The sequence below is a fragment of the Chiloscyllium punctatum genome, chromosome 22, assembly GCF_047496795.1.
Source record: "Chiloscyllium punctatum isolate Juve2018m chromosome 22, sChiPun1.3, whole genome shotgun sequence".
In the NCBI taxonomy this organism is placed as follows: domain Eukaryota; kingdom Metazoa; phylum Chordata; class Chondrichthyes; order Orectolobiformes; family Hemiscylliidae; genus Chiloscyllium; species Chiloscyllium punctatum.
In genome coordinates, this window is record NC_092760.1 from 48,481,533 (window position 1) to 48,505,724 (window position 24,192).

The 24,192-nt window shown below is 37.9% G+C and overlaps 1 protein-coding gene across 4 annotated transcripts in view; it reads right to left on the bottom strand.

Annotated features, from left to right (window-relative positions):
- Window positions 1-22,896, bottom strand: part of brsk2b (BR serine/threonine kinase 2b) — a 953,061-nt gene extending 930,165 nt beyond the window's left edge. For all 4 annotated transcript variants that reach the window (XM_072592238.1, XM_072592239.1, XM_072592240.1 and 1 more), the window contains exon 1: window positions 22,616-22,896. In XM_072592238.1, coding sequence (XP_072448339.1) covers window positions 22,616-22,706 — 91 coding nt within the window. In that variant the 5' untranslated portion in view covers window positions 22,707-22,896. The remainder of the gene's footprint in view (window positions 1-22,615) is intronic.
- Window positions 22,897-24,192: the final 1,296 nt, after the last annotated feature.

Consider the following 24,192-nt stretch of genomic DNA (forward strand, 5'->3'; position numbering starts at 1 on the left):
TCAGCAAACAATTGTAAATATAATAGAATCGTATAGATATGTAGTATGGAAACAAACCCTTCCATCCAACTTGTCCATGCTATCTAGTTATCCTATATAAATCTAGTCCCATTTGCCAGCACTTGGCCCATATCCCTCCAAATCCGTTCTATTCATATACCCATTCAGAGGCCTTTTAAATGTTGCAATTGTACCAGTCTCCACCATTTCCTTTGGTAGCTCATTCCATACAAATACCACTTTCTTTGTGAAAACGTTGCCCCTCAGGTCCCTTTTATTGTTGAGATTTAACCACTTTATTGACCTTGACAGGCTGGTGAGGTTACAGGACCTGTGCACTTGATGTGCAGGTACTTTGAACCCTGATTTTATTCTTTTAGAATAGAAACTTATTGAAGAAAAGGTAATATTGAGTTTTACAACTGAAATGAAATGTTTGAATTGGCAGTTACATATGAAAACCAGGAATATCTAATTTATCAACATTTTCATGGCTGGCCACATACTGAGCAACACATTACCTGAATGACATTTGATTGCACAGAGATGCAAAATGCATGTCACTTCCAATGAAAAAAGTCATTTGATTATCAGTTGTTAGTAACTGGACACAAACTAAACTGAGGCTCTTTTATGTATTTATAATGCGATAATAAAACATTTATTACTGTAAGGTTCAACAATGTAATATGGTGGAATCAACTTTTCTGTAATATATTCGGTTGTCTTCCTTCATAGTACATCTCACATTTTATTGAGATGTTGCGACAGAAATTCAATGTTGTACTCTTTCCTCCCATGTGTTATAAAGTCAAATAAAAAGATTTAGATCAGTTATGGAACAGGGCAACATACAGTAGATTTAATATAACACTGATAATTCTATATGTACATTCTACATTTTTCAATCTATTTAATTCCAGCCTTTGAGGAAAGCAATCAACAAGGGGAAATTCAAAAAGGTGCTTTCTTCCAATGTCAACATAATAGAACAATTGAAAATGTAAACAGAATGTTAAAATAAACAGCTAGAAATTGTACTCTCTTTTACACTCTTCTGGTCAAACCTGATTTAAGTGCTTTGCAGTTTAATTTTCATACCTCAAAAGATGATTTAATGAAAAGGATTCATAAAGGGGTAAAGGCTTGTACAATTACAACATTTAAGAGATATTTGGGCAGATACACGAATTGGAAAGGTGTAGAGGGATATAGGATAAATGTAGACAAATGGGACTAACTCAGTTTAGGAAACTGGTCAGTATAGATGAATTGGGCCAAAGGGTCTGTTTCCATGCTGTATAAATATGAATCAATAATAAAAAAGAGCAACTGAAGCATATATTAATAATGAGATGAATGCTACAAAGAAAAAAATTGGAAACCTTGAAGAAAGCAAGTATCTTTATTGACCATATTGGAGAAGCTATTTTGTAGAGAAATTAATAACTTTGACAGCATCGTTTTGAGATGTTAGGACAGCCCTTCTTGCCAGCCACCAGTACCTCTAGGATTGACTCAGACACAGTGGAGCTGCCCTTCTCTGCAGGCTGTGGGGCCTTGCCTTTGCTCCCCTACTTTTGAGGAGAAAGTGAGGACTGCAGATGCTGGAGATCAGAGCTGAAAAATATGTTGCTGGAAAAGCGCAGCAGGTCAGGCAGCATCCAAGGAGCAGGAGAATCGACGTTTCAGGCATGAGCCCTTCTTCAGGAATGAGGAAAGTGTGTCCAGCAGGCTAAGATAAAAGGCAGGGAGGAGGGACTTGGGGGAGGGGGCGTTGGAAATGCGATAGGTGGAAGGAGGTCAAGGAGATGACCTGGGGTGTGCAGTGAGAGAGGGACTCACTGAAATCCTTGTAGAGGGAGGAAGAGAACTTCTTCAAGGAAGGCATCCTTGCAAGGCATCCTCCCCTACTTTTGGGCAGCAGACTATCAGTCCTGTTTGAGCTCAGAGATGATGAATACACCTCCTGCCTGAGTGGAGGTGGGTGAGGTAGAACCGATGCTTTACTTAAAGCTGTCATTTTCAGAAATGCAACCATAACCTTAAGTGAAGACTTACTGTATAGCAAAGCTTTCTAAACAGCTTTTCCCACTGCCACCCCATTTAAAGCTTCAATATTGCCACAACTATTCAGTTCTCATGGAGTGGCAGGGGTGGGGAAGACAATGGGACAAAATGTTCACAGATTTTTAACAAACTCCCTGTTTATCAGCTGGTTTGAATCAGAATCGGGGCAAAAAAAAAATTGTTAGGCCACGGCCACCATTAAAAAAAAATACAGGGATTCAGAAGGGTCTTAAAGATGTTAACACAAACTTCACGGCAGCCTCAGACCCTAGAATCACATCTAGGGTCCACAGAATCTTATTTTGCAACCAAGGGTCATAAGCCTACAGTTTAGGAAGCCCTACTCTGTAGGATATTAGAACATTTTTGAATATAATTTTTACTTCTCAGATACCAGTCCTTTAAAACATTTTATTTTAAATAACTGGAAGCAAAGTGGGACTTCATTTCCACCATTTTATATATGTTGTGTCACGATAGTAAAGTTTACCCAGAATCTTCCACCTGAATACTTTATTGTTGAAGTTACAATTTTAGAATTCTAGAAAAATCAATGTTATAAGATATAAGTTTATGCAAATTCAAGAATTTGTTTTTGCATTCCTATGCCTAAGAATGAATATATTTATTTGAAAGCTTCTATAAGGAATTTTAAAAAAAACATTAAATGCACTAGCTAGAAAAACAGCTTTTTATTTCCAAGTAAGCCGATTTAAAAAAAAACAACTCTACCAAGCTCTTTAAAGCAAGATATAAATAGACAAGTGAGAATATCAAAGATTTTCATATCACAAAATCAGGTACAGGAAGAGAGATTGACAATCATTGGTGGGCAATTATGTTCATTCTCCAATTCTCTGCTTCCCTCCTTTAACTGAAACAACAATCACCTCACAGATCAATACTTGGCAATTAAGTATATGCACATTTTAAACGGGGTGTGTGTCAGAGGTAATCCCTTTTATCACAGTCAGCTGCATCCCACTTCGTAGCTGGATGGATAACTGCATCTGATCTTGAACACTTAATCCAGCACCCAGGGTGGCCCCACTTAGCTGCTTATCCATAGCAGCAACTACAGTCTGGTAACTAATTCTATTCACAGATGTAGCATATAGACTGGTGTTCCCGTATCTGGAAGAATCCCCAATTTTCCTTTTTCTTAAAAATCGCACAATAAAAGCTGCCTTGATGGTATTCCCTTTCTGATACTTGTAACATTACAGTACAGCTACAAAGTCATCAGTGTAGATACAGAAGGTACTCCAGATTATACATGCAGTTGACCACCACTCCAAGTCAATGGGAGCACATGTACAAAACAGAGTGCATGAAGCTGGCCAAAACCAATCCTCCTCCACGACAATCAACTCACTCACACAGGTTTCTTGATTCCTTCAAGCTCGTCCAGTTATCAACAAAAATATGAATTGTAGTAAGCCTATCATACTAAAGAGAAAAATGCACAAGAACAAAAGAACCAGGGCAGCAATCTCAAGTAGTGGTACATTTCCTTCCATGAGCAAAGATAAATAGGCAGCAAAGGACAACGATATCTAGAAATATTGGTAAGTCCAATCAAAATCAGACAATTCATCCTTATCTGCACTGTGGAAAGCTACGCAGGTCATTATGGCCATGTTAGAGTACATAATGTTATGGCACACACTAGACATTGGAATTTCCTATAATTATTGAAGATGGCAATGACAATCTTTAATAAGCATTCATTACTCACTCAAACGGCTAAAAAGTGATTTGTTACTGAGTTGCGGAACAATTATAGAAACAGATTTTTCCTATAAATATCCTGCTTATACATAGATCTATATTTTGAAAAAAATCGCTATCAACATTCATTCCATGCATTCAATGAATTGCAATTTGTATGATACTGCCTCCAGTAACATTTCACAATGCAATATACAGTTCTAACATTTCCATATTGCACTGATCAATGTACAGTGGTTATCAAAGATGGCCATTATCGCTCCATGTGAGAATGATAGCTGTCATCTGTCGAGGAAAGTGAAATAGCATTACGCTATGTTTCCAAATAGAAATAAACACCATTTTCATCTGGATTTCCCTCTGGCATCAACTGACTTAGCAAGTTTAGCATTCTAACCCAATATCTCATTCAATACAATACGCATGGCAATGATGAAAAGATTACTCGAAATGAAGTAGATAACATACCTCTCCTTTCATGGAAACTAAGCTCCTGGCAGCTTCCATAAATTACACATTTGGTGTCAGGAGACATGCTAAAAGTTGCTACCTCTAACCCATTTGTGAAAAAACATTTTGTTTAAAATGTAGTTGTTCTGTACAGTCCATTTCTTCCAGTGCATCACTCCATTTTTTTTTTCCGTGACACACGTTATTTATCACAGAGAGCTTGCATGGCACCTTTTAGGGTGTCATTGCCTCTAACCTAACCATTTATTTTTCCAAATGTGTAATAAATTGCAATAGTGCAATGATATCATGACTTTATTGTGCACAATGTGCACAACTAGCTGCTCAACTCTATAACAAGGTACTACACAATACTGGAAAACCATTTTATAACTGTTACTGTATGAAATAATACATCATTAAAGTTGTGGTACACTTGTAATCATAGGTTTCAGCTGAGACCACTTTAGAGAATCAAGTGTATTAATGGCAATACACTGCCACAGGAACAATAGTTGCACTGATTCATTCTCTCAAATTAAACTTTCTTCCATGTGTAATACAATAAATTTAAACCTTCATTTATCGTCACAATGGGATGGGCTGGGTCTTTTTTTATCTTACTAAATAGATTACCCTTTTGACAGCTACAGCTTTGATCAGGTATTCAAATGTAAGGACTGTCGCCTTTCAAGAGAACAAAGTTTATTGTTGGCATGATGATCAGAGAGAGAAAAGTTACACTGTAGTCAAATATGGCTCTTCTCAAACATCTAACTTGCTTCCTAGGCGATTAACCAGTTAATTTTTAATGTTGGGTTTACACTTTGAACCCTGCAAACAATTAATGTGTTTTGCAGTGAAGATTTCAATAATTTTTCAAATGCTTGCTTTCCAGATTCCCAAACCCTGCTCCTTACTGACCTCCCTCTCCCTTTATTCTTGTAGCCTCCTGCTGAAGATTTGCACATGCAAACCATGTCTGATCCTCGCCAAGCTATGCAAAGTCCCTGGGTGATACATGGAAGGTATTCTATTCTGGTCTTTTCCAATAAAAGTCTCTGAAGAGGTCAAGTCAAACAAAAACATCAACTCTGCTCCTCTCTCCACAGATGCTGCCAGATTAGTTGAGTTTATCCAGCAACCTCTGTTCTTATTTCTGTTCTTCTCTGATATGACTCACATGTCCACCTGCATTTCCCCATATTGCCTAGCAGGGATCAAAAGCTCACTATATGAGATGGAAAGCTCACCAATATCAAAACATTGCTACACACTAATTCTCTACGTAATTCCAACTGCTATTCGTCCATATTTTATAACAGTTACCTAGTGGAAAACATTTCAACTCACTGTAAATAGCAAAGTCAGTCAGAGTCAGCAAGATTCACTGTAATTAATGGCAGATGTTAAAGAAATTTTATTTCATCAAACAACTGCTGCTGCAACCAATGGTTACAACCTGTTAGGAAAGATAATGACGAGAAATATTGAAACCAAAATACAAAACCTAGCAATGTCAAAAAGACATGGCACGGTGGCTCAGTGGTTAGCACTGCTGCCTCACAGCATCAGGGTCCCAGGTTCGATTCCAGTTTTGGGCGACTGTCTGTGTGGAGTTTGCACAGTGTCTGCATGGGTTTCCTCCGGGTGCTCCGGTTTCCTCCCACAGTTCAAAGATGTGCAGGCCAGGTGAATTGGCCATGCTAAATTGCCCATAGTGTTAGGTGCATTAGTCAGAGGGAAATGGGTCTGGGTTGGTTACTCTTCAGAGGGTCGGTATGGACTTGTTGGGCCGAAGGGCCTGTTTCCACACTGTAGGAAATCTAATCTAATCATAACAATATAACTGGTGGTCCACCCAATTGAAAGGAAACAGATAAAACTTACTCATAACGTAATGTTTAGTCCAAAATGCTTTTTGAGACTTCCAAAGTAAATATGCTACCTGAACACTTCATAATATAAAACCAATTATCCTCAAATGGTTTTCAAAAGCAAACTACTACAAATTGCTGCTTTGGATATTTGCTTTCTTTGTGTTTCTTGCTTCAGCCTTTAAAACAAATGTGAAGGTTTCATTCACTAGCCACATACCTGGTTCTCAGATTCCATCATATTCTTTCACCACTGAACACAGCCTTCACTAATCAACTTAAACAAGAAACACAGTAGTTTGCTCTACTGAATAGCAGATAATACATCTGAGACAAGAGTCCTGAATGCCCTATGCTACTCACATATTGTATCATTACATTACCTTACTCTTGCTACTCAACTACCTAGCAAGGCAATATAAAGTGGCAAGTTCAAAAGTGCAGTGCCAAAATGGCCTAAATGACAACGTCTACATTAGAATCCAATTCAATTTAAATAAAAAGATGCTAAAAGTATAGCAAGTATATCCTGCAATAAGTTATGTATGCTTGTTGGATTTATAAAGTGGAGAGTGAAATCTCAAAAATGATGATAGTGTGATTCATAAACAATCAATATCAAAACAAAATTTGTACAAAGGTGAAATTGGCATTGTTAAACTGCAATATTTAACCTGTTTAATGGGCTGTATTGATTATTACAACTTTTTTAAAAGTTTCTTACTTTTTAGGTGACTTTGACAAATAAATCCAAAACTAAAAATCTTTTATCTTGTCGATTTGCATTTATAAATTTTCCTTCTAAAAGTGATAAAATGGACAAAAAGCATTGCTGCACACACAAGTTAAAAACCACTACATTCCCAGAGCACTACAGAAGGCAATTTGACATTGGCCAGCGTCAATGTCTCTTCATCTGTACAATTCCTAAAAATCAGAATAGGAGAACACTTAAGCAAAGCCATAATACTCAAACAAACATTATGCCATTCAGAAGCATGCCATTGGTTTTCCTAACATCTGGCTTCAAACACAGAGCTCTAAGGTCTTCTGCATTCTTTTCAGAATATTGTTGCACTTGAGACCATAAAATGTAGTTTAATGAAGAAAAGGCTTCACACACTACATAGAAGGGAAAACACTCCCTTTGATGCACCAGGTCAAAATGTTACACAAAGCTATTGATAGAGTTCAGCAGAAAAGAAAGTATGGCCAAGATCAAGGACAGTTGGTAGTAGCTTATATTTTCTAAATCTCTCTTTTTGGAAATTGCATTTGCAATTCAGCAAACAGAAAACATAAAAAGTTTTAGAACATTCAAGGTGAGAAAGCTGATTCAGACTCTTTAATTCACACATCCAGATATCCTACCCTACCCAATCCTGCATCACGCACCACCACCAACCCTCCCACATTGTTTTAGCATTAAATAGTTTAAATAATTCCACAGAACATAGCTGCTTTTCTTAACCTGAAAATGTATGCCACATCCTGATCAATTGCATGAATAAAGTGCAAATCATTTTCAAAAACTTACTTTTAATTAGGAAAACCAGTACCTTCTAGTTCTAGAAAATTGAAGGCAGTTTAAACCATGGTCTGACCAAGGTACTACAATGTTTGACCAATTTCTTCTGAAATACTTGGATAAAATTGGCACCTTTCAGAAATTCAGAACATTCCAAAATATTTCACAGATAATGAAATACTTGAGTAATCACTTCCGTCATGCAGGAAAACGTGACTGCCAACTTTCACACTGTAAAGGTCCATAAATAGCAATGACGTAAATGACCAGTTAGTATGAGATGTTAGATGAGGGATGAAAATGTTGGCAAGGCCTACCAGCCAAGATCACCTCCAGCCCACGCAGATCATTTTCGAATGAATGCAAAATGTTGCATGTTCATTTGGGAGGATGACAATGAGTTTTTGCTTTAACATCGCACTCAAAAGACCGGATTTCCAACATTACCTCACTTGCTCAATACTACCTGAAGAGTCACCCTGGGTTATGAATCAAAGTTTCTTGAGTGGAATGACTCAACTTTTTAAAATCATAAATGAGAGTATCACCATTTGGCCAAGGTAGACATTAAATAGTTCAACATTTTTTGTTATGCTAAATGTTGCTTTTTCATTGTTTGGACATATTTAAGTAAAGAATTGCATTATTTATCACTTTGCACAACCACGGGATATCCCAAAGTAAGAGGGTAAAATTGTCATAGTCCTACCAAACCATAAGGCTCATTATCATTAGAGAGACATGAATAGTGTTGGTTTTAAACTGAGGGTTACCACACCTCCAGCGAGGTGAAGAGAGGTTGAGAAGGTGGGTCTTTCATGGTGCGGTGTGGTACTGAATGTACGCTGTTGGTGTCACTTTTTGTTATAAACCAGCCATCCAGCCAACTCAGTTAACCAAACTCTCTTACCCTAAAGTATTCACAACTCAAGAAGTACTTTTGAAATGAGGTCACTGTTGCAAAGTAGGCAGTGCATTTTGCTCACATCCAGCTCCGACATGTGAAAAACAGGAAGATCATCTGTGTTTTTGATATTTCAATCACATTCACCACAACACCAAGGATAACATCTCCATTCTTCTTCAAAAACTGGAGGCAAAATGGGGCCTCGGTTTAAAGTCTCATGCAAAGGCCTCAACATCAGGATGACAGCCTTGATTTTTGTGCTCAGTCCTAGAGTTGGACTTGATTTTAGTTGAGTCTTAGTAACTGAGCCACATTAAGTCCAAGTCTTGTTCTGCATTATCCTTGCTCATTTCAATACCACTTGACATAAGCATTTTTCCTTTTGCATGTGCAGTGGTTGACATTTGCCTTCAATAACTTCATTGTTCTACTTTTACGTACTTTGTGCATTCCATTGTGACTTTTAAGGTCCATCTTGCAATCTAGCTGTTCATTCTACTCTTGTATTATCTGCAAACTTAATAGGTTTGCATCAAACTGGAGGTCATCCCAACACTAAACCAAAGGTACTCCATACAGTACACCATTTCTCACCATTCCTTCCAGCAGAATTCCTCTAACCAATGTTTGTGGTCTATCCATTTGCAACTTCCTTCCTCATTCCCATATTTGCTTGAATCCCCAAAGCCAAAAGCTGTTAGGTGCACTTTGCCATAGAGTTTCACAGTCCATTTTCACTTTGATTGAAAGAAGAAAATGGTGTCTAACCAATGCTGACTGCTATTAACTAGGTTGCAGATATAGACATTATCAAGCTTGATCAATTCTATTATTTTACAGGCAAAGCACTTAATGGGTCTGTAATAGCCTCTGTTCATTGTCAAACATATATTGAAAACAGATCAATTTTTTATATAATAGTATTTCCCTAGTGCGCACTGATTCCACATAAAGATCATTGGTGTCTCACCAAATCTACACACTGAGTGTCTGTTAGGAATTTGGAAAAAAAAAATCACTGGACATATTTGCCTCAAGCTCATTTAGCCTTCCTAGGGCTCTGATCTAATGAATATGGAGGTAATTGAATATACTCAGAATATGTATGTTCAGAGTGCACACCTTGTCAATACGTGGAGGAAGCTATCATTCAGAATTTTTCTTGTGCTCATCAATTTCAAATCTATTTATATCTCTCACTGTTTCACCAATTTTCCACTGCCTTTATCCATATTTTGTCTTACTCAACTAATCACCCTTTTGAAGTTTTTCTTATCTTGCGTTCACCCCTGTGGACGATATTGCCCTTCTCTCTGCACTTGCCACTTTACCTCAACATTAATTTGTTGTTCACCCATTACAGAACTTGATGGGTTCTGAGAATATAACTATCCGTCATGAACCTTTTCAGAGGCAATGCATTAAATGCATTGAATCCTTGCTGGAACTTGGTTATGTGGGTAGGCACCATTATCTTGCCCACTGCTCATTAATCATATGTCATAGAATCCCTATAGCTTGGGATCAGGCCATTCGGCCCCTCAAGTCCACAATGACCTATCCAAACAGCATCCCAACAAGACCCACTCCCCAACTCTCTATAACCTCAATTTCCCTAGGTTAATCCACACCCTTGGGCACTATGGGCAACTTAGCATGGTCAATCGACCTAACCTGAACATCTATGAACTGTGGAAGGAAACCAGAGCACCTGGAGGAAGTCCACAATCCATATTCACCAGAGGGTGGGATCAGACACGGGTCTCTGGTGTTGTGAGACAGCAGCATGAACTACTGAGCCACCATGCTACTTGCTAGACTATCTGGTAACAAGGAAACCTTCGCCAAACCAGTTTTAATTCAAATTTACCCTTCCCAAAATATTTACATGACAGCAACTAATTTTATTCAAACTAGAAATAGGATTTCAAAATCAACAGCAATGAGAGTTTTGAAGGATAAATAAACATCACCTTAGGAAGTGTAGCTCCGTTTGATGTAACGTACACTCAACATTCACATAAATTAAATGCACTGAAAATTGAAACATCAGCAGTATCCCAAGGCAATATTGCTTAAATATTATAAAATACATATTTAAAAACAACTGTGGATGCCAAACTTTTTAAATCAAATTTTGAGAAGCTTCCCAAGAGTTCTAAAGTTTAAAAAAAAATTTTTTTTTAAAAGAACTCGTATTAAATATTGAATATCTATATGCGCAGATAAGTGAAATGCAAGTGGTTCTACTCTTGAACAACGTTTCACATACTTGTTGTGATGTCTACCACTAACCTTCACAGAAATTCTCATGACAATCAAAAATGCAAAATACAGAATAATTTCCATCCAAATTAGGCTTAAAGTTCAGAATTTGAAAGTGATGACGTGACTCATTGAAAAAACTTGTTAGTACAACAATATACATTGTGCTTTCACTTGTCACAGAGGAGAACCACTATGTAAATAGCAGTTAAAACAGGCAAAAAAAAATAACACTTCAGACAAATTTCCTACGATGCTAAATAAGGCATTTTGCTATGAATCAGTCTACCTGAGGATTCTGCTTGGAGCTCACCTTTTATGGACATTAAAAGCAAATTCATAATTAAAAGATTCAGTTTAAAGGAATATTAAACTCTTCAGAAGAGAGGTTCTGGGAACTACCAATTCCAAGGCAAATGTATTTAGCTCGAGCTTGCTTTCAGTTTCCAACATACAGCAACATCTTAAAGACAAAATAATCATGACACTTTGATGTGCATGTTAGTAATTTGTACATGATAAGATGTGCATTAAGAAGCATTTCCAATTGATCAATGTTGGTATGATCATAGTCTAATTGACATGTATTTGTGGAGAGTCAGCATAATTTTATCCTTGTTCAAGGTTGACAATTCAGTGCTCACCTGACCAAATTAATTATTCATAGTATTTAAATCACATAATCCCTACAGTGCAGAAAGAGGCCATTTGGCCCATCAAGTCTGCACCAACCATCTAGACAGCATCACACCCTATCCCAGTAACCTTGCATTTACCATTAAAAGTCCACCTAGATAGAATCAATCATACAATCCCTACAGTGCACAAAAAGGTAAAAGTCTGCACAGTTTGAACAGAACTGAAAGAAAATAATCAGTTCCTGTAATAGTGCCATCTTTGTGATCATAAATTGACCAAATCCAGTGAGACTTGACAAAGCAATAGTATAACATTAACAAACTTGCAAACACAGCTGCGTTCATCAGCTTAATCAAAGTTATAAAACCGATAGCCTGTTTAAACCACAAGTTAAACCCCACCACAGCCAATAACATTAGCACATTTTTACATTAATAGCAAATTTATTATCTCCCTAAACTGAATGCATGTGACATATTAGTTCCATGAGATTGAGAAAATCAGTCTAATATGCAAAAGCTTACAACTAGCGCCTTTGACGAGGAGTTTTAATTCAAAAAATTATACTGTTTGTGTTTCAAATTAGAATTAATTGTGTTTTGGAATTTAGCAGTGTTAACTAATATCAATTGAACAACTGTAGTAGTATATACACCAGAAGCAGAGGGTGATTTGAGCACAGACTTCAAAATTTAAACATGTGAAACCTAATAAGTATATAGAATTGGGTCTAAAGTTAGAAATGAAACATGAACTAATACAACATATTTTCTTTTATAAACATAAAACACCCATCATTAGTAATAAAGAAAATCACTTAGCTGAAATTTGTCAAATGTTAGCAGATACCCTTTGCTGCTATTGACAATGCATTTAAAGCTTTTGCTGGGGGTTCAGAATCAAACAAAAAAAAGTGAACTGAAAGAATTTGGAAAGGAATTTCCATGAAAGTTAACCTTTTCAATCATGGGATAAAACAACATTTTAATTATGTGATGCAAGTAGAGGTGTGGCTAAATCTCAACATGCAGTAAGAGGAGGACATCTCTTTCCCTTTAAAGTTCATTTGTTTACAGTGTTGATATTTAAACAAGCAAGCATTGGATGACACTTCTTTATTGTCCATTTGCTTATTATGATGTTTTGCAGTAAACTAAGAAATAAACAACTTTTTTTTCCTTCAATGATCAGGGAAGACTTCATTTTAGATTTCATTATAGGAACAAAAGAATTAGAAATGTCTATATTGAAAACCTTGGAAAATAAATATGCTAACTATTTTTAACCTAGGCTGTTATATGAATGGAACCCAATGAAAACTAAATTCAACAGTTAAGTAGGAATTTCTCCAGGCTGAGAAGTTGCCAATTCTTCCTTGACTGCAAAACCAAAATAGATACTCTTGCTCCATTGAGTTCAAAGTACAGGCATTCTTCGGATTTTCAGTATTACCTACAGTGAACCAGGGAAGTACACGACTAACCCTTCTTTGTAATAGGAAGGGGTCAAACCATGCCTTAAAAAATGATAAAGGACTCCCATTGGCATTAAACAAAACCTCATCAAAAATGGTATTAGATTTCAAAAAATTTAGGAACAGGGAGAAGTACTCAGTATTGTTTTACCAATACAGTGGAGTCAAAATACACCAAAGTAACCAAATTATATGATCACTGCCAGTCTTTGAATTCTACCTTGAACATCCTAAAGGATAGTCTTTAAATATTATTAGCTGTTATACCAGAGATGGGGAGGCGGGGGGGGGGGGGGGGGGGGGGAAGACAATGAGTTAAACCAAAGAATAACATCAAACAAAAAAGATCCAAAGAACTGCATATGCTGGAAATCAAAAACAAAAACAGAAATGCTGAAAAAAAAACTCAGATGTGGCGGCATCTGTGAACAGAAAGCAAACATTCTTCAGAACTGACTGTAGCTAGAAAAGGTTTGGTATAAAATGCTGAAGATGGGGTTACAGGAGGGGGTGAGGCAGCAGGCAGGTGGGTGGTGGGGGGAGAGGGTTAGTAAAAGATGGGTAGAGATAGAGCCCAGAGGGAGAAAAATGTTTGGGCAGACAAAGGACTGGGTAAAGATCAGCAACAGCTATTAATGGGGATCACTACTGGCTGACAAAGAAAATCATTTTTCAAATTCATTCCCCCCCCCACCCCGTTCAGATATTGAAATATAATTCTTTGGTCCAAAATTCAGCCTACCTGAATAAGGTTATCCACATAAATAGACAACACCAGCACATAAAGCTAATCAAAAGAGAGGATAAAAGGCCCATAATACATTAGAAATCATATTGATTCTAAATAATCACAAGTACTAGACAGGAAATTCACACCCTTCACCTTTTCACAACATCAATGCTTTGCTAAGTCTCATTCACTTACAAATTCATACATACACTATACAAGCAGATGTTATACGTTATATATATTCTTAAATCTAAGATGGCTATCATGAACTTCTCCAGCTTTGCTCCTATGGATCATCAAACCACTTGCTGGTTTCTAACAAAGCCCACTTTTCTAATCAATCTGTTCAGGGATGTTACAGCACACCTCTGGCACAGGTGGGACCTGAACCTGGGTCTCTCTGTCCAGGGGTAGGGACAAAAGGGCCTTAAACTAAGCTATTATCCCTTATTCTGAATATGATGTGGGTGGCTAAGTTATTGCATCAATTATCTTTAATTCACTCTCATCAAGCAATTTAAAAGCCTACACCACAAATAATTCTCTCTAACGAGTTCTGAGAAGATTTGTAGCTCAGGTTGAGGTGCTGGATATAAGTTTGCTTACTTTCAGACATTTTGTCACTATACTAGGTAACTTCACCAGAGAGCCTTCGGATGAAGCACTGGTGGTATGACCCGCTTTTTTGGTATAGTATTTAGGTATACCAAACTGACGATGTTACCTAAGTATGGTGACGAAACGTCTGAAAACAAACCTTCCAGCTCAGCGAGCAAACTTACATCCACAATTCTCTCTAAATTTAGGAAAACTTAAAGGATATCTTTTTAAAAGTATGTATAAATGAAAATGCAAGAGCTTTAAATTTACTTCTGCATACTTACATCTTAGCCCTCTGTCATTCAAAATGCATATATGCTTCTAGAGAAGATTTCCATTCTAGAAGTCCATTAATAATGAAACTGTGTATGCATAGCTCAAAGGCTCGAAAGACTAAAGCTGATAAAGTACATGAAAAATAAATTTCAATAGTATATTAGATTATACAACCATATTATATAAAGCATACCACACTAACACCCATGGCTCTGAACAACACAAATAATTCAAACTTCTATAATCAACATGCAAACTGAATTCTACACAAAGCTTACATCACGAGGATGCTGCCCTTAAGGAGAGAACTACAGCTCACCTGTCAGGAGGAGTAAAGCGAACATGTAACAAAAATGTTGTTGCTAATAATTATTTTTTCTTCAAAGTCACCGTCTATTACTAACAATTTAAAACCACAGGTAGCCTTTTTTTGGTTTGCTCAGAATATATTGATGCAAACTGGAATGAAAAGATTAATAATTAAGCTTAACTTATCTACCTTTATGCAAAATTTCATCCAGAAAGTCTATTTTATTTGCGACTTCCAGTTATAAGGCATAGAATGTGAGATAGTACTCAGCGGCATTTTATAGAATACACAAACATTAAAGCTCAAGTTACTTTCAAGGGTGTTTCCTTCACATGCTTTCTAGTCACAATAAATACTCTAATAGAAATAGGTGTTTTCTGGTATTTCTAACTACAAACATTAAGCAGAATAGCTTGAAAGAAAACTCTTCACTTGCCTAGATAAATGCACTCTAACAGTACTCAAGTAACTTGGCACGGTTAAGGAAAAAGCAGGGCCACTTGATTGGCACTCTATTCATCAACTTCAACATTCATTCCTTCCAACTACCACCAGGACTATTTTATGCCCCATTCACAGGATTCACTGCAGCAACTTGCCAAGGCCCCTTCAATTACAACTTCCAAATCCCTAATCTTTACCACATTGATGTAGAAATGGAGCAAGCATATGAGATCACCACCAAGTGCCTATCCAAATTGCACACAATTCAGACTTAAATGTACAGTACTATTCTTTAATTTGTTGTCAATTCAAAACACTGAAATGTCCTAACGAACCACACTTGGGTAGATCATCACCAAAAGGATTCCAGTTGTTCAAAGTGTATAGAGAAAGATACAGTTCAGGAAGAGACCATTAAACCGCTCAAGCCCACTCCACCAATTGATAAGATTTTGGTGAATTTAATTTTGGCCTTATTTCCACATTTCTGTTTACCTCTACAGCGTTGGACTCCTTTTTTGATTAAGAATCTAACTCCGTCTTAAAAAGATTCAATAACTCAGTCTTCCACTGTTTCCAGTGGAAAGAGGATACCACAAACCAATGACCCTCAGAAAAACGATTTTCACCTCTAACTTAAACGGGAGATCTCTCCACCACCACCTAGAGGACAATCAAAAATTCACATTAAAAATCAAGGCCCTGCCAGCAACACCCACATGCTACGAAGAAAGACAATACCTACAAAGCAAAACTGAAATCCTGCAGGATTACCAAATGTGTTTTGTTTTTTGAGAAAGCTGTATGACAAATAGTTTCAGATCTTTTTTGTGATATATCCTGCTGTGTAGGCAGAAGAATGCTACTGGAGCTTCTCTATAGTTCTTGATGTCCAAAAAAAATCATACAGGAAGAATTGAATATATGCGTTCATTAGTATCAATGTTCAGAAATAAAGCTTTGAAGAGTGATGGTCTCCATTATTGAAGATGCAAGAAGCATTGATGCATGGAAGACAGTAAATTAAAATTATCATCTACCACTGCTTAATGGTGCCTTCATAAGTGATCTAGTTGTTCTTTAAGGAATTTATTAAGTGGCATTTGGGAAGGATTGCAGTAAAACAACTTTAAAAGATGACAAGCTATAAAATCAACATATTTTCTGGTGTTACATCCCATGGATGGTCAATAAATCAAGGAAAAATGGTTTTGCTCAAAAAAGTACTCTGCAGTAGCTACAGTTTTCATATATAGTACAAACAGTAACATTGAAGGCACACTTACATTTTGCTGTTTAAATGCAATGTTCAATTCCAATAACAATGTCTGGAATTGTACTTTCCTTGAAATAATGAATTATGAGTTACTCACCAACTGTATTCGAGAATTTGCAAATAAAAGTCTGAGTTCCCCTTTAGTATTGATAATACTAAACCCATACAGAACTTCAAATGTTGTTTTGCTGTAGCTTAAGAAAGCTGTTATTTGTGATAACATATGTCCAACACAATAACATATTAAAACTTTTGTTGATGAGACTCATTCTTAATACCATTCATATTTTCAAAATAACTTAGTTGAAATTGTTTGCTGACTGCAATGTTAAGGTCAGTTGGTATAATAAAATTTGTTTCATATTAAACAAACATTGTGGTTCTGTAAAGTTTCAACACAGTATAACTTTGTTCTTGAATGAGTTCCAAATAAAAAGTTGTCCATTACATATGGCAGATTGGATTGTTGATACATTATCACTGAGCTTTGATCTATGTTCATGTTCGACTCCTTTGCAGCCAAATCCCTGACTCTCCATGTACCCAGCTCCTCCCGTCCCAATTCCTCTTACAGGATTCCTAGTTCCTTCCAAGTCTAGGTTCAGGCTTCTCCAAAATCTACAAGGCCATTCCCAAACACCATGCTATGGCCTTCCACACCTTAGTCTAGATCCCGCTTCCGACCCAATGGCAATTCCTTTCAAAATTTAGAATATCCAAATATCTGTCTACACCCTGACACCTATCTTAACATCTCCCTCAACTATCTCGGGAAAAACAACAAGTACTTCAGTCCAGAATTCCTTTACCTCTAAACCTCCACATCTAAGACAAACTCTTCTTACTGCATCTTGTTCTGCATACTATCAGAGGGCATGTAAGACCCACAGAGTTCCTATGTAAAACAAACATTCCATACTCAAAGCTTCAAACTTAACTCCAACTTCGAACATATTAAATCCTCACTTAAGTTCTGGTTGCGTTCCTGAAAATCATGACTTTCACTGAAATGACTTTACAATGAATCATAAAAGATTTCCAGGGGATTTAATGTTAAAGCTGGAGTTTAGTTTCTTTGAACATCTCTCACCAAGAAAATAATTATGAGTTGAAATATTGTCGCTTGTGCAGAATTGTGCATTTAGCTGAAATATCTTGCAAAACATCACTAGTCACAAAATTACATTCACCGCTGTTTCCAACATCCCATTTCCAAACTTGGGCTCTTTTCCCTTCTAAAGCTGAATTAGTGCAAAGAAAAGGGTGAAGAAAGAGCCCATCCACACCTCACAAAAGATCTGGCCTCAAAGCTCCTACAGCTCATAAATAGGTCCCCAAGCACCAATTCAACAGATCCTTACAGATCATAGTACAACACTGCCCTACACATTGACAGAACAGATTTATTTGCATATGCAAAACCATATTATGTCTTTTAAGCACTAAAAGCAACAATAACGTAACAGTTGAACCAAAGTGGACAATTTAACCCCGAGTTTGATCAGACATCTAATGAAATTATGGATGAATCATCTGCCATCCAAGACCACAGACCCACCTTTGCCCTCATATCCCTTAACACCTACAGCTAATAGATAAATCAACCACAGATTCAAAAATAACAATGGATCTGTCACTAACTGTATTTGCAGAAGGGAATTCCAAACTTCTACCACTGCTTTTGTGCAGAAATACTCTACACTCTTGAAAAGTTTGTCTCTAATTATCTTACAGTAGGCCCCAAGTCCTAGATTCTCTGACCATCATGAATAATTCTCTATATCAATTCTATAAATGTTCCTCTTGATAACTTAAAAGCTTTGACCAAATCACTTTAAACCTTCTAAATTTGGGGGGAATTCAATCTTAGTTATGTAATTTAATACTTGGAGACTAGGTATTATTCTGGTAAGTCTATGCTGCACTCCCCACCCCTGATAAACATATCCTTCTCTGATGTAATTCTCAGAACTGCTCACAGCACTCGTGGACTAGTCAGCATCTTATACTGTTGTCACATAATGTGCTTCTTCATGCAATAGTTCTCTGAAGACGGTGAGTATTACATAAGCTGCTATTTTGTTCTGTACCTGTGTATAGTAATTTTGTGATCCACAGAACTCAATCCTATAATGGTTTAGATCCCTTATTTCCTATCTTTTTTACCATTTAAAATATATTCTGCCCCATCTTTTCAAAGTCCAAATTGGAATAACCTCACTTTACTACACTGAAATTAATTTACAAGCTTTGCCGTACACATTTAAACTATCTTTGAAACTTTATGCACCCATCTGCACTGCTTACAATGTCACATAACAGTGACAGCAGTAAACTTGGATATGTAGATTCCAATACTACTATATACCAATAATAAATAGTGAAGTGTTGAGGTCCCAACATCAATCCTTGCAGGATATCTCATCAATCTGTATACTTGTCATTATTCCCAGTCTGTCTCCTGCCACTCAACCAATTTCCTCAAATTGGGAAATTCAATAGTTTGTATATTTACTTTTCACTTTTAAAAGCTATATTTGAATCTATACTAGTCTGATGGCTTTAAGGTGCCCTTGCCTAATCGCAATGGTGCAATGTGTTAGTTATTTTGAACAGTTGCAAGTAAATTTTCCCAATTGCACAAATTTCTATGAATTTGACAGATGAAATCCCAAGTATCAAATTCATAGAAAGGAAAGTAATCTATTGAAATTATCACATGGCACACTATTAAACAGAGCAGAAGTATGTAACCTCTGTTATGCCTACTCAGGAAAACTTTGACAAATACTGGGTTACCAAATTGAAGTGTCCACATATTTATTTGCGAGCACCCTTTGTAATTCAAAAAAAGAATGCAAATAAAATTAGTTCAAAATATATTTCACAGAAATATTTGTGCGATTTCACAAGGTGCAAAATGCTAATGAGAAAATGGAGCATGTTCGCCACTTTGTGAGGTGATAGAGAGGGGATACTCAGGTGGTAGAAAATGAACCTTTTGGCTAATGTTCCTCAATGTGGTCATACAACCACATTAGCCATAGGCTAACCTGCATTTGGGAGGAGAGTTTGCTATTCTAAGTCGTGACAATGTCCATTTCCCTCACCAGTCAACCCTCTGACGTTTTACAGGTGCCCAATGTATTTGTATTTTGCATGCAACTCCAGCCTTTGTGCTATGCCCTCTCCTTTACGACAGCACCAAGACTCATTGAGGTCACTACTTTCCCAGTTAGTTTAAACTTACAGTCAACCTCCACAGGTAAAAATGAGAGCTCTGGCGTTATGGCAGTGCTTCTATGCCTAGGTCAAAAGGCTGGGGTTCGAGTCCTATCAGCTCCAAACACAGATGTGATAACATGTTTGGAGATATTAATTTAAAAATACCGACACAGATAAAATGACAACATGCAATCAATCTTAGCCACGATGACCAAAATAAAACTGCTCAATTACTGTTCCAAGTGTTTCGAAACAAAAGTACCATACAAATTATATTTAGAGTCTATCCTTGGCCACGACCCATTGTATTACCTTACACCTATAAAGTAATAGAAATTTTGGTGTCTAATCGCTTCGTACTCCCACTAAAGAAAGTGCAATATTCCCTGCCTTACAAACGGCTGCAAGAGATTTCTTTTTTTAAATTACAACACATTATTTTGTTGCAGGCATCCTATTGCGCTCTACCAAAGGAGTTAAATCACCAATAAACAACTGTAGCCAACGGGCGTAATAAAACAAACTACAACTTTATGATCAGAAGTGTTTAAATGCGCGCCCTTGGGGTTACACGCGCGATGACCGCTGTGCGACAGTAACCTCGACCTCCAGTTATAACACATCCTCAGCCAGTTAATATAATCCTGGGCTGTATTTTAAAGGGGGAAAGATTGCCCAAAAGTAATACAGCCGCATGAATAATGTCGGCCACTTATCTCTCCTGAGATATGAACATGACTGTACCAAATATCTTAACCACAGAAATTCCAGTCGAAAGTCAGTTTTCCAACCTTTCCAGGGTTGGAGAGGTTAAACAATAACAAAGCACGCGAGAAGCATCTCTATCCCTCACAAAACAAGCATGGCATAGGACTTGACGCAAAATGATATGGATTCTGAGACACTGTCACTTAGAGCTAGCAGTGTTACTCCAATTTCACTCACGCTAAGATTATTCTGCCTAAACCCTGTTTAGGGCAACAGCATCATGAGCCTCCCTGGATCATTAACCCTCCCGAATCTGCTAAAACCTTCATCACACGATGTTGCTTCAAATATTACCCTCTCCCTGTTTGGCGAAAACAAAAGAAATGCGGTTTGATTTGTCCGTTCATTTTTATTTATTAGTTAATAAAAAATGAAATCTCTCCGGGGCGGCAACAGTCGGTGGTTACAAGCAAGAAGCGAGGGTTCTTGAGGAGTGATCCAGAGAGAGCGCTCGGACCCACTGCCTGTATTTCTAACGGCAGAAAGTGCTCCTGGGGCAGGGTGAAACCAAAGCTCCAGAAAGTGGGGAAAGACCGTACGATCCGCACCGACACGTGGATCAAAAAAAAAGAGATGGTTTAAACTGAAGCACGCCGCCTCATTGTTCCCATCCCAGTCGAGAGAAGGTATCGCATGAGAATTCTGGCCAACGAGTATTGTGTCTTTCTCTGGCTAGTGCTAACGGGACATGGGCGGGCAATTCCGGTAAAAAGCATCACTATTCATTCTATCGTGACCTGCCTGGATCTCAACCGGAAAATCAATTTCCAACCACCCAGATTGGAGGGCTGCCCCCTCACTGTCCAAAAGGCGTTGAGACGTTCAAACAAGCGCGCCTCCAAGCTATAATCAGCCTCATCTTTTCTTCCTTTTAACTGCGTCCTTGGTAACCCGCTCTCTGGTGTCCTCTTACTCTCACATACACCTTTCTGAAGATACTGTACCGGGTTACTTTATTGCAAGGCTTCAGCTGATGGATTATGCACACACAAGGCGTCAGGAAACGGGCGCACTTTTCCGCGCGAAGTGATCACCCTGCTGCCTGAAAATGCATCAGCGAGCCTCTGAACTAGTGTTCCCAGGCAGAGTGCTGAAAACCCACCAAGCCGCCCATCGAGGGGTCGACTGGGAGTCTGCCTTGTTTTGGTTCTGTTGCGATTCGTGGCTGGACAGCGAACGGTCAATAAAACCGCAGAAGTGTTGACTGCGACTCGTCCACCGCCGCTTCAGAGGATTAACAATGCTAAATACTCTGCTCTACTGCAAAATGCGAGAGACTGAAAAGCCCTGTTTCCAAAACACACACACACACACATACAAAAGGGCTTTAATACTGCATCTGGACAGAGAGATTTACAACGCGAGGGAAACCGGACATGCCCCAAAACTGCTAATGACTAGGGCAGCAGCTGGTAAGGTAACGCCTATTGTACTCTCAGACAACAGATGGGCAAGCTCTGCCTTCGCATTATATGCTACAACGCATCAATTCCTCCAACGAAACATCTAGCAAATAACACGTTTCAACAATTCCCCCCTACTTCCTCAGGGAAAGAAACCGCACCGGCGACACCGCCAGAAATTACGGTCGAAATAATTGCATCGAGCTACCCTGGAAGAAAAAAAAATCAAAAAATGTTGGATGAAATAACATGTTACATCACAATTCTATTTTTGAAATCCCAATCTGATTAGACCTTAATCAACATTGTTCAAAAGAAATCACAGAAAGGGATATCCCCAGACTTCAGTTCCGACAAACTACACACAAGGCTGCCGGTACCAGAAGAACTATACACGCAATACTGCTCACCGACACTTCTAGCTGAGAATAAAATTGTCATTCTCTCTCCAACCACCCCCCCCCCCCCCCCCCCCGTGTCCATGTAAATTCACATCAATTCCAAATAAATGCCTTTAACATGTTACAAAGAAACATTCCAACTATGCAAGACTTCATTACAAGGTACTCCAGTATCTTGATACCAACAATAAGAAGTGAAACAGCTGACATTCACTAGTGTGTCATTAAAATTTGCGCAAACCTGTCTGTCCCTTTCCAAGCGTTTTTTCCAGTCGATATGGTCCCACATATTGAGCATGCTGGGCTCCCCCGATTTCTTTACCCGTTGACATTTTGACCGGGTTTTTTTTCTCCCTGGTAAAATTAAGAGGAAATCCCTTGCAGATCCACTGACCGGTAGGGTTTTTTATTTAAATTTTCTTTTGAAATAAAAAAATCTTGCAAATAAAAAGAAAAGCTATGATCCATACACCATTGTGCTACACGCCAGTTCTACACCATGAAACAGTAAGATACGATATTATACGCTGAAGCAGCCTAAAGGGCTAGCGGAAGCGCCTTGACGCGCTGTGATTGACATCACAACGAGCCACACATTGCTATGGGGAGACTGTCAGAACCACCGCAGCAATTATCAGCCCTTATACAACATAAAGAGAAACTTTAGGCTATGTCACTTTCCCTTTAAAATGAAAGAAATACTGTAAAAGTTCTAGAGAAAAAAAAACCTGAGAATACTGACAAACTTCTCTGACAATAATAACAGACTAATTTCACCAGTGCAATTGGAGGACTACAAACCCCATCGTGCAGTGCTTTTAAAAGGCACCTGTTCAAGGCTTGCTGCAATTTCTAGCTGTTTGATTTAACATTCCCCGCTCTCACAGTGTAGCTGCCCATTCACTTTACAAAGAATAGCCTTGCATTTAGTCATTAACGGGTATATTCACTAGTTTGAATGTTTGATAATTAAACCACTGCATCATACTCTGTTTAGAAATGTTCTACTGATGGGCGAGGATCGCTCTGACAGAGCCGCACCCTCTGTTGGTGGCGCGCGTGCGCGTCTCTGCTTTCACTTGGGTATCAACTACACCAGCTGAAGAAAAGTAGACAGAAATTATGTCTATTTATTATATGCGGTAATAGGAGGCCGTAATTTGCCTTTGCAGTGAATGCATTGAAAAAAACACTTGCTCTTAAAGGACCGCTGGTTTTGTTGGAGGATCAATTGTTCAGATGCCATTTCAAAGGATCAAGAGTAACTTACTCAGACACCTCAACTTTTGACACTTTCCAATAGGACTGTCTCTCAACTGCATTTACCTGGCTTTGTTCCATATTCCCTGAAAACCCATACCAAATAAAAACTAATGATCTTCAGCTAGAACATTTCAATTGGTTAATCATACATAGTGTTTTGCAGGAATAAGTTCCATATTATCATTAGCCTTTTGGTGGGGAAAAAAGAATGTCCTAATTTCTTTCCTAACAACCTCGGAATTTGGTTTATCTGAATGCATCAGTTGTGAGACAGACGGGTTGCATCTGAACTGAAACAAATAGTTCTGAAGAAAGATCACTAGAGCCTCAATGTTAATCTGCTTTCTCTTCACAGATACTGCCAGACCTGCTGTGTTTTCCAGTAGTTTCTGTTTTTGAGCATCTGCAGTTCTTTCGGGGTTTTTTGTTCGCACCTGAACAGAGTTGGGACCGAGTACCTTGTGCGTTATTTTAAGGGCTCTTGTGCTACAGTGATAGTGGCTCGCATGGTCCAGAAGTATGATAACATCTCTGAATGGGTGGATTAGTGAATAT